The 11,125-nt window shown below is 45.7% G+C and overlaps 1 protein-coding gene across 1 annotated transcript; it reads right to left on the bottom strand.

The window, feature by feature from the left end:
* Positions 1 to 8,486: 8,486 nt before the first annotated feature.
* LOC112456681 lies at positions 8,487 to 10,841 on the bottom strand. Its single transcript, XM_025019379.1, has one exon. The coding sequence runs from the start codon at positions 10,839 to 10,841 to the stop codon at positions 8,487 to 8,489; it is 2,355 nt and encodes a 784-aa protein (XP_024875147.1).
* Positions 10,842 to 11,125: the final 284 nt, after the last annotated feature.

Raw genomic sequence — 11,125 nt, 5'->3', positions numbered from 1 at the left:
GTTTGTAGTTTAATACATTAAAAATGATAAAAATTAAAAAAATTACTCGCACTCCACTTTGAGATATCTCAAATCCGTTTGCGCCATCTTCTTTAGAATCATTTGTAGTTGTTTGTAGTGTTTTTCTTTTTGTTTATAATTGCACCATTCAAAAGTTATTATATTTTTGTAATAAACAAAAAGTGTAATTTTGCCAATTTTGGAGATATCTCAAATCCGCTTGCGCCATCTTCTTCAGAATCATTTGTAGTTGTTTGTAGTGCTTTCTTTTTTTTGTATTTGCACCGTTCTATATATATCTAGTTATGATATTTTTGCAATATACCAGAAGTGTAACTTTGCAAATTTTGGAAATATTTTAAAACTAATTGCGCGACTCGATGTAGAATTGTTTGTAGTTGTTTGTAATAGTTTTCGTTCCGTTTCGTTTAAAATATCTTCAAAATTGTCTCTCAAAATTATCTCTTTTTGTTTATTGCAAAAATATAATAACCTTTGAACAGTGCAACTACAAACGAAAAGAAAAGCACTACAAACAACTACAAACAATTTTGAAGAAGATGGCGCAAGCGGATTTCAGTTGTCTCAAAGTGGGGTGCGAGTAATTTTTTAAATGTTTATAATTTTTAATGTATTAAACTACAAACGAAATTTTTGTTACTACAAACAACTACAAACCAAATGCTAATGTTTTCTGTAAAAAAATTAATTTTTCGAAAGTCGGGTGCCAGGTTCACATAGGTAAGAACCAATTTTTTCAAAGGTGCCGCCATAGCCGCCATATTCTTACTGCGAATGCCTCACCTCGCGAGCTGCAGTAATGAAAGTAGAAAGTGACGACAAAATCTATGACGTCACATGAACACGAAAACGCTTTGACAGTTTACTGCCGCGTATATTGAAACGGATTTACAGTGCTGCCAGTACTGCGAGTGAATAGCGAAACGCACCCACAGTTGTTACTGTGCCTGTTTGATTTTTTCAAACATAAGCATGAGCGAATGAGAGAGAGAGAGAGAGAGAGAGAGAGAGTGTGTGTGTGTGTGTGTGTGTGTGTGTGTGTGTGTGTGTGTTTATGCGTGTAAATAGAGGTATGCGTACATACATGCATGTGTGCAAGAGATTTAGCTTTGTTTTCTAGAACGATTTATGCTTAAATAGAGTATAAGTTATATGTAAGAAATCGAAGGGCGCCTACTCCGATAGGTGGCTCCACGTGTTGCATGCGAGCGTCGCGATAATTTCGCTGACTAGAGGCGCTAGCATAACCGTTGCCAACACGCGATTGGAGAGTGTGTGTGTGATTGGTCGGGGATGACGCAAGATGTTTTCGTAAAGCGTGTAACCGTCGTTCAAGTCCGAACGTGTTTAAGCGAGTTCGAGACGAGCAGCGTGCGAGAGAGTTCGAAGTAAATCATCGAAGAGATCGGTCGTGCGCCGGAGGGCTCGTGCCTTTGTAATCGCATCCCGGCATATCGACACGCAATTCGTAAGTCCGTGCAATGGACTTCACGACAATGTAAAAGTGAAATATATTTGAGTTAACGTTATTTATCCTTGTCTTCTTTCCCCTCATCACTACCCTCGTATTCCTACGTAATAAGCGCGAGGTCGTATTCAATACTCGTGCCTCGTAGTCGAGGTCGTCCTGCATATTCCTCCGAGAATACCGGTGAAACAACATTAACATTACCAAGACATTTACAGTTCAGAAGTGGGATTCACATTAACCGTGAGTGTGGTCTGTGCTCGCGTCACAGTAGACGGTTCGAGACTTGGCGTTCGCCACGGTATCCCTGTGTCTTCGAAGTATCCTGACGATACTTTCATACTTTCTACCGAGAGGCTGTGCGTACAATACTTTCGTTTCCATTTCACCGTCGCAGAGATAAGTGTTGTGTGAAGATAAGGACATTCGTATATACGTGAGTTTCGACTACGTAGTCGCGATCTCGTCATGCTCTCGTCACGTGATCTCGGTGTGCTACACGCGCGCGTAAGAAACCGAACAATGGATATGACGAATATCCGTTCCCGTTTGGAGGGACTTTCGTTGGAAGAGCACTCCAGAAAGAAGCCCGGACATACGGCTTAATGCCGTTAGAAGATCGGCAGCTCTGCCTCCAGGTGATAATATCACACCTAGAAGAGAATGGCCCGCTTCGCGATTTCGTGAATCGACAGAATCAAAAAGGATCCGCTCCTGCTGCAGGAAAGAACGTTCCGGCGGGACCTTCCGATTTTTCGCAGTTCTGCTCTTTGATGTTTGAACAGTTGTGACTAAATCGAGAAGAACAGTCGAGGCAGAACCGAGAAATAATGGAACAAATGATGTCCGCAATAAATATGACACCGAGAAGCCCCGCTCGAGAACCGTTGTTAACATCGGTCCACACGAATCGCACGGTCGAGTGACGGTGTTTTCGCTCCCGTAGTTTACTTTAGTCAAGCAACAAACAAGGCTGAAGCCAACTACATTAGTTTTGAACTCGAGATGTTAGCTATAGTGAAATCAATCGAAAGATTTCATATTTATCTTTATGGATTGCAATTTACGATCGTAACGGATTGTCAAGCGTTAGTTTATGCCGTAAACAAGGCTCATCTAAACCCAAGAATTGCTCGTTGGACTTTGCGTATTCAGGATTATAATTTTAAGATCGTCTATTGCGCAAGTGGAAGAATGGCGCATGTAGATGCCCTTAGCCGTATTGTGGGGTACGTCGATTCGATGCCCATAGAAAGGGAGCTTGAATACAAGCAATTAACGGACGCCAAGTTAAAGAGTATCGCCGAGGAATTATAGTTTAAAGAGAACGATAAGTTCAAGCTCATCGAAGGGCTAATTTATAAAAAGGGTGAAGACAAACCCCGATTCGTAGTTCCGGATTCCATGGTCAGCAATGTTATACGGGTATACCACGATAACATGGCTCACTGCGGAACGGAAAAAACCGTCCAAAGTATTATGGCAAATTATTGGTTCCCGTCCATGCGTAAAAAAGTTCACGATTATATAGAAGACTGCCTAATATGTTTAATGTCGAACACGTCGGTAAATTCACGCAAAGGCGAGATACAGATTACAGATTCTCCTTCAGCCCCTTTTCAGATATTGCATACCGACCATTATAATCCTTTAGTAGAATCGGTTGGCGGCTTTAAGCATGTCCTGTTAGTCGTCGACGTGTACACACGATTCACTTGGTTGTTCCCGGTTAAGACCACCAATTCAAAGGAGACGATCAAGCAATTTAATGGCCTATTTCATATATTCGGTAATCCGAACGAAATAGTATCTGATAGAGGAACTGCTTTTACATCGCACGAATTTACCGAGTTCTTGAATTCCAATAATATTAAGCATCGCAAAGTAGCGGTAGCGGCCCCGTGGGCGAACGGTATAGTTGAGAGGGTGAACAAGTTTCTAAAATCTTCTTTAAGAAAATTGGTTGAAGAGCCACGTAAGTGGAAGGATTATTTAAGCACAGTCCAATACGTAATAAATAATACATTTCATTTTTCTCTGAAGCGTTCCCCCTCGAAACTACTTTTAGGTTATGACCAGCGTGGTCACGTGGATGCTAAGTTAGTAGAGCATCTCAACCAATTGGCGAAGGTTGAGTTTAATTTCGAAGCTTACCGTGATTCGGTTCGCGAGGCGGCAGTAGACTCTGCTGAAAGCATCAAAAATTATAATAAGGCGTATTATGACGGAAGGCACAAAAAGCCGACAAAATATAACGCAGGTGATCTGGTGATGATTCGCGATACGGTTGTAAAACCTGGAGAAGATAAAAAGTTGAAACCTTCTTATAAAGGCCCTTATAGAATTACGAAGGCTCTAAATAAAAATCGGTATGTGGTGGAAAGTATTCCCGGTTTCGATATAACCTCCCGTCCTTATAATTCGATCGTGTCACCAGACCGCCTGAAGCGGTGGATTAAAGCAGATAGTCCTGTCAGTCCGTCAAATGTTGAAAACGTTCCTGTTAGTGTATAAGTATAGAATTAGTTCATGCTGTGAAATGGCCGAACGTGCCTGTAATATTCTGTGTTACTAATACCAAAGTCAGTTAAGTAAAATTATTTTATTCGAGTTCAAGTTATATGATTTTCGTTAAGTTCGAATTGCGTGAAAAATACAGTACAGCGTTGTTCGAAATATCGCGATATTAATGAATAAGTTATGTTTAAGTTGCGTTAAAAAGCCAGATCACATTCGGGTCGAATGTCGTCTCAGGCTGGCTGATCTGTAAGAAATCGAAGGGCGCCTACTCCGATAGGTGGCTCCACGTGTTACATGCGAGCGTCGCGATAACTTCGCTGACTAGAGGCGCTAGCATAACCGTTGCCAACACACGATTGGAGAGTGTGTGTAATTGGTCGGGGATGACGCAAGATGTTTTCGTAAAGCGTGTAACCGTCGTGCAAGTCCGAACGTGTTTGAGCGAGTTCGAGACGAGCAGCGTGCGAGAGAGTTCGAAGTAAATCATCGAAGAGATTGGTCGTGCGCCGGAAGGCTCGTGCCTTTGTAATCGCATCCCGGCATATCGACACGCAATTCGTAAGTCCGTGCAATGGACTTCGCGACAATGTAAAAGTGAAATACATTCGAGTTAACGTTATTTATCCTTGTCTTCTTTCCCCTCATCACTACCCTCGTATTCCTACATAATAAGCGCGAGGTCGTATTCAATACTCGTGCCTCGTAGACAAGGTCATCCTGCATATTCCTCCGAGAATACCGGTGAAACAACATTAACATTACCAAGTCATTTACATATATATGTATTCTTATATATTATCACTAAAGGAAAGTTGGTATTGAATTTGGCTAAGATCGTTGAAGGCGGTAACCGATATTTAATAATTTTATAAGAAAATTTTATTAACCGATTTACTTTGGCAAGAATCGGAAAAAGGGTTACCGATTTCTGCAAGAAATTTATACTTAACACTAGGAGGATTCTGTAGTATATTAAATTTGGCGTCAATCATTGAAAAATTACTAATTTGCACATTTTATTTTTTGTTAAAACTGTCCAATCAGAGCTTGTGATCTCGATTCGATAGGATCGATAGACCGCGCTTGTATCGACACGCGATACGTATTTATGTTTCCTATATATACACACTACATTCATGTATCTATGTAACTTGGATTCTTCTTCACTTATTACAGAAAATATATTGTGTGTGCCACGTTGTCTTGCAATCGCTCGTTGATCATTATCACCCGCTCACAATTGCCATCAGGTTATGGGCCCAGTTTATCGCCAAGTAACTGCGTAAATGAGTCTGTGAGAGTTACGGTGTGAGAGATATCTTGATCGCGGAGTTATCGCAGAGTGATCGCGGAAAGATTTTCGCTGGCGCGGAGTTACACGTAGCCGACGCGTGATCAGCTCGCAACGCCGTTGCGTGTCGTGTAGCCCGGACTTTCCTTCGTGCAAGCAGAAATCGCTCTCAGAATGAGTCAAACAAGTACGCACGCGTTACCTCCTATAGAAAAGTTAATCGGTCGCGAGAACTTTACGACATGGAAGTTTGCGATGCAAAGCTACTTGGAACTTGAGGACCTGTGGGACTGTGTACGTGGCGTGAATTTAGACAAGAAAAAGTGTATACGTGCGCGGGCTAAAATAATACTTTCAGTGGATTTTGTGAATTACATTCACCTGTAAAGCACTAAGACGCCGAAAGAAGCTTGGGAGAAATTAAAGGAAGTATTCGATGATACGGGCTGTTTCGTGCTCGACTTGATTTTGTCGGAGCGCGATGAATGCCGGAGCCACTCAGATAGAGTGCGAAACGAGGGTGAGGGCGGCGAATGAGAACTCGTCAATTGGTCACGCGATTTATTTACACAATGTAGCTTTTATTACACGGACACTGTCGTGGCCAGAATTCTATCATTCTATCTATTCTATCTATTCTATCATTCTATCTATTCTATCTATTCTATCATTCTATCTATTCTGCGATCTTGACGCGGTGGTCTGTCGCAACGCGACTCGGATCTTGCCGTGCGTCGACCGGACGCTCCACGGACGGAGCGAACGAACTCTTGGCCGCGAGACGGACTGCAACCGCTCCCGCTTGTCGACAAAGATCCGGAGCTAAACTTCGGGTTGAGCTCGATTATTACGTTTCGATTGTCTATCACTCACGCACTTGGCGAAAGATTGGCGGCGATGCCGCGCTTAAACGGTGGAGAAACCACGCACAAATTTTTGGCCGTGAGGCGGAGAGAACTTGCCGTTAACGTGTACGAATCGAGTCTAGTTTCGCGATCGCTCGCTCTGGCCCCGAGAGCCGCGCACCTCTCCCAAAGGGTCGCGTCAACGCGTGATTGACCACACAGGAGAGCGTGATCGATCAACCCCGTGCGGGTCGAATCCGTGCCACGAGACTGACAGCAGACGCGTCGCAGTCAGCCTCGCGGCCCGGTTACAACGCTCCTTAACATACCGCCCGCCTCGAAACAGAGGTTTCGACGTTAGTGACCCTTGAGTGGGTCTTGTGAGGCGATCGATAGGTTAACAAGAAACTTAAGATACTACAACTTAAATCTAAATTATGTACAGAAATTATTTACAGGTTGCTTAATGCTAAATGGCGGCGCCAGTGCGGTGGCTCGGACCGCCCGCCATGACCGAGATAATTTGGCGACGAATATGAGCGCAGGGGTGTCCAGTTAGACGCCTTCTAAGTCGATCGGGAAGACACAGAGCTTGACGATAGGGCGATTATACTCCGATGTGGCCGTTTTGACCGTTACAACGCGTGTCAGTCCATCGGTGCCAGGGTGACATTGAGTAACTCTACCGAGTTCCCATTTACAAGGTGGTAGGGCGTTATTTCGCAATAAGACTAGTTGCCCGATTTGAATTGGAGGCTGAATTCGGCGCCATTTGACCCGCTGCTGGAGTGTGTTTATATAGTCGCTTTGCTACAGCTTCCAAAAACGCTCGGCTATTTGACGCACGAGTTGCCATCGAGACAACCGGTTTTCATTTAGTGTTAAGAAGGAAGGAGAAGGAGAAACGGTGATTGCAGACCCGATTAGAAAGTGACCGGGTGTTAATGTTTCGTACTCATGAGAGTCGTCTTGCAGCGGAGCGAGAAGACGCGAATTAAGACATGCTTCGATTTTGCAGAGAAGTGTGGAGAACTCCTCGAAGGTCAACGTATAATTTTTTATAACGCGACGTAAATGATATTTCACACTTTTCACTCATGCTTCCCATAATCCTCTAAAATGAGGCGCTGACGGAGGGAGAAAATGCCACTGCGTGTGGTCGGTCGCCGTAGAATTGAGAAAATTCGGATCCGAGACAGCCGCCTTGTACGCGGCGGTTAATTCGCGGTTCGCGCCGACGAACGTGGTTCCGTTATCCGAGTGCATCGACGCCGGCAATCCTCGACGAGCGCAAAAACGAATGTACGCGTCCAAAAAGGATGACGTGGAATAGCTTCCGACTAACTCTAAATGAATTGCTCTTGTAGCGAGGCACACGAATAACGCGATGTACGCTTTGCACGACTTGATCCCACGACCTCCCGAAGTTCGTATTTGAACAAGTCCTGCGTAGTCGAGTCCACAGTGGAGGAAGCTACGAGTTGGCGGAGAAACTCGCAGCGAGGGGAGATCTCCCATAAGTTGCTGAGGAGCTACGGCTTTCTCTCGCGCGCACGTCATGCATTTGTGAATGAGGGATCTTACTATCTTGCGAACTTGGAGGAACCAATATTCTTGTCGCAATGTTAGGAGCGTGAGTTGAGGACCGGCGTGGGGCGATCGCACATGAGCGTGCCGTATGATAAGGGACACGAGGGGATGAGCGGAGAGAATGATAGGGTGTTTCGTGCGATCGGGGATGGGAGCATGTTTTAAGCGACCTCCTACTCTCCGGTCTCCTTAGGAGACCGTCTTGATCCATGAAAGGGTAAAGAGAGAGTAATGAACTTTTTCGAGCAAGGGGTTGCTGAGCGGCCAGCACCTTTATTTTGTCGGAAAATGACGTCGCTTGTATTGATTTGAGCCAAAAGACTTTTGTTTGATGACACTCGTTGGTGGACAGAGTTAAACCAGGAGAGGGGGACGGGAGGCCGTCGCGTTTGATTCGACGGCAATGAATGACAAATCGAAAAATGAGCGCTGTGACTCGGATCAACTTGGGCCACGACGAAAAGCGTTTGTCAAGATCCCAAGAGGGAACCAGTGTCGCGACTTGACAAACGACTTGCTTTTGCTCGAGTTCTGTCTCATAAGGATCCGTTGAATCTTCGCGCGACCAATAACGTTGGGGAAAGTGGAGCCATGGAGGGCCCTTCCACCATAGGGCGTGTTCCAATAACTCATGTCCCAGTAAGCCGCGAGAGGCACAATCAGCAGGATTGTCGGTTGTAGGAACATGTCGCCATGAAACATGCGGAAGAAGTGATTGAACTTCATGGACTCAATTGGCTATAAATGTCTTCTATTTTGACGGATGCTGGCTGAGCCAGGCGAGCACGATCTTGGCGTCAATCCAGCAGAAGCAATCAGAGTTCTTGAGGACTATAGATCGTCGGACAAATTGAATTAATCGCGCTAGCAAAACCGCGGCGAGCAATTCTAAGCGCGGTACGGTCACTGGTTTGACCGGAGCTAATTTAGATTTGCTCGTTAACAACGAGATAACAATTCGGCCCGACAACGTTTCCACTTTTAAATATACAACGACAGCATAGGCGCTCGTTGATGCGTCAGCAAATCCGTGGAGCTCACAACGTATGGTGTCAGATCCATAACCTGTCCATCGTGGAATTTGCAGGCGGTTGAGAGCTTCAAGATTCGTGTAAATAGATTGCCATCGAGTGGAGTCGTCGGAGGGGATGTCATCATCCCAGTTGAGGTTGAGGCGCCATAGCCTTTGCATGAAAATTTTAGCGGTGACAATAACGGGAGTGGCCCATCCTAACGGATCAAATAGTTTGGCTATCGTGGACAGAATGGTCCGCTTAGTACGAGGAAGTTTTGGATCGAGGCTTACGCGAAATTGAAAGTGATCCTGAGATGGAGCCCAGCTGATGCCTAAAACCTTGACGCGTTCGTCGTCTTGCAGATTTTTGTTACAGGCAAGGCCGTGGTTGGCAGGATCGATGTCGGACAGTAACTCAGACGAATTACTCGCCCATTTTCTTAGTTCGAATCCACCTAAGCGCAAGAGGGCTTGAAGCTGGTCGCGAGATTGACGTAATCGTATAGGATCGTCATCGCCGAAGAGGGCATCGTCGGCGTACCATTTCCTTTGAAGGATGATGACAGCCAGCGGGAACTTGTGACCTTCATCGGTTACAAGTTGAATGAGAACGCGAAGCGCTAGAAATGTCGCAGAGATCATACCATAAGTTACGGTTAATAACACATACTCTCGAGGAATGTCTGAGGGATTAGGTGTCCACAATATTCTTTGATAATTGCCGTCGCGGGGGTCGACACGAATCTGCCGGTACATCTTTGTAATATCCGCAGTGTACACGTATCGAGATTGTCGCCATTGTAATAAGACCGCCGGCAGATCTTGTTGAAGCTTAGGTCCTGTCAGGAGGTGGTCATTCAGGGAGGATCCGTTCGCAGTCAAGCACGACGCATTGAATACAACCCTTAAATGAGTTGTCACGCTGTCTTCACGAATGACCGGATGATGGGGAATGTAAACGTTTTGCGCATTATCTATTTGAGACCGCGGTACTTCTTGCATATGACCTAGCTTTTCATACTCCCGCAGGAAATCTGAATACTCTTTCTGCTGCTCCGGATTGCGTTGCAACCTCCGAGTGAGGCGTTGTAGACATTTGTCCGCAATGGCTCTGGAATGGCCGATGTTGATAGGAGGGCCGGTTTTGAACGGCAAACGAACCATGTATCGACCATCCGGACAGCGCGAATGGGTTTGACGAAAATGCTCTTCGCATTGTTCGTCAGCCGGGCTAAGAATGGAAGATCGGGGAATTTCCTCGACTTCCCAGAAGCGGCGTAACTCGGCTTCGAGTGATTCGCCTTGAGAACAAAAATGTGAGGTCACGAACGGAGGAGTGCTTGACAATGGGCTTGATGACGTGTGTGACGAGACTAGAGAGGAGGCCATAGGTCCGGAAATAATCCAACCTAACACGGTGTTCTGAGCAATCGGTCGGCCGGTGGCTCCCTTCCGGAGGCCGTCGAGAATCAACTCGCCGTAAAGATCAGCGCCAACAAGAATTTGAATGGGATCTGTGCTCATGGGATCAGAATCTGCCCATGGAAGATCCGCGAGATGACTCAAAGTGAGCTCAGTTTCCACGCGTGGTGGAATGTATGACGTTAAAGATTTCAAAATCAACGCGGTCGTCGAGAATGCCGGTGCCGTGCGATCACGCGGAGAAATTGTGATTGTAGCCGCGGAGCGGTATGTCCCGGCGTTGACACAACCAACTGCCGAAATAGTTGTTGGCAAGCGAATTCGCTTCAAGCGCAAACATTGAGCGAGTTTCTCTGTGATGAAGGTCATTTCCGACCCTTGATCTAACAGTGCTCGAACCGTGACGAAACGACCTGACGACGAGCCGACCGTTATCCAAGCCGTAGCGAGCAATACATGTACGCGCGCGGTAGCATTTGAGAATGTAAACAGTGAATTTACTTCTTCTTTGGTTGTCGTGTCGGGCTGGGACAGCGGACTCGTCGGCACGACGTCTAGAGCTTTCGGTTGAGAGTCCGAGTCAAGGTGAAGCGTCGTATGATGCTTACGTTGACACAAGCGACAAGTGAATTTACTGGAGCACGCTTGAACGGCGTGACCTTTCCTCATACAATTGAAACAACGGTTTTCTTTTCTGACTAAATCGCGCCGTTGACTCGGACTCTTACTTACGAACTGCGGACATGCACTGAATTGATGCTTCAATTTACATAATGAACATTGCGGTGGCGACTGCGCGGATGCAGCCGCACTGTTAATTTTTTGTACGCTCGATGGTTTTGATTTGTCGGCGGGAGAATGGGGGAGCTTCCTCAAGCGCGCGAATCCGATTGTCAAGAAATTTACTGAAATCTTCATATGTCGGAGGAGTGCGTTCCTCGCTATATTTTAAA

This window comes from Temnothorax curvispinosus, unplaced genomic scaffold (genome assembly GCF_003070985.1).
Source record: "Temnothorax curvispinosus isolate PA1 unplaced genomic scaffold, ASM307098v1 QBEX01000638.1, whole genome shotgun sequence".
Classification (NCBI taxonomy): domain Eukaryota; kingdom Metazoa; phylum Arthropoda; class Insecta; order Hymenoptera; family Formicidae; genus Temnothorax; species Temnothorax curvispinosus.
The sequence above is the reverse complement of the archived record's forward strand: the minus strand, read 5'-3'. Positions and strand labels throughout refer to the sequence as shown.

What these genes read in the sequence shown, in the direction of transcription:
- LOC112456681 (XM_025019379.1), bottom strand. Translation starts at nt 10,841, where the DNA reads ATGAGGAAAGGTCACGCCGTTCAAGCGTGCTCCAGTAAATTCACTTGT.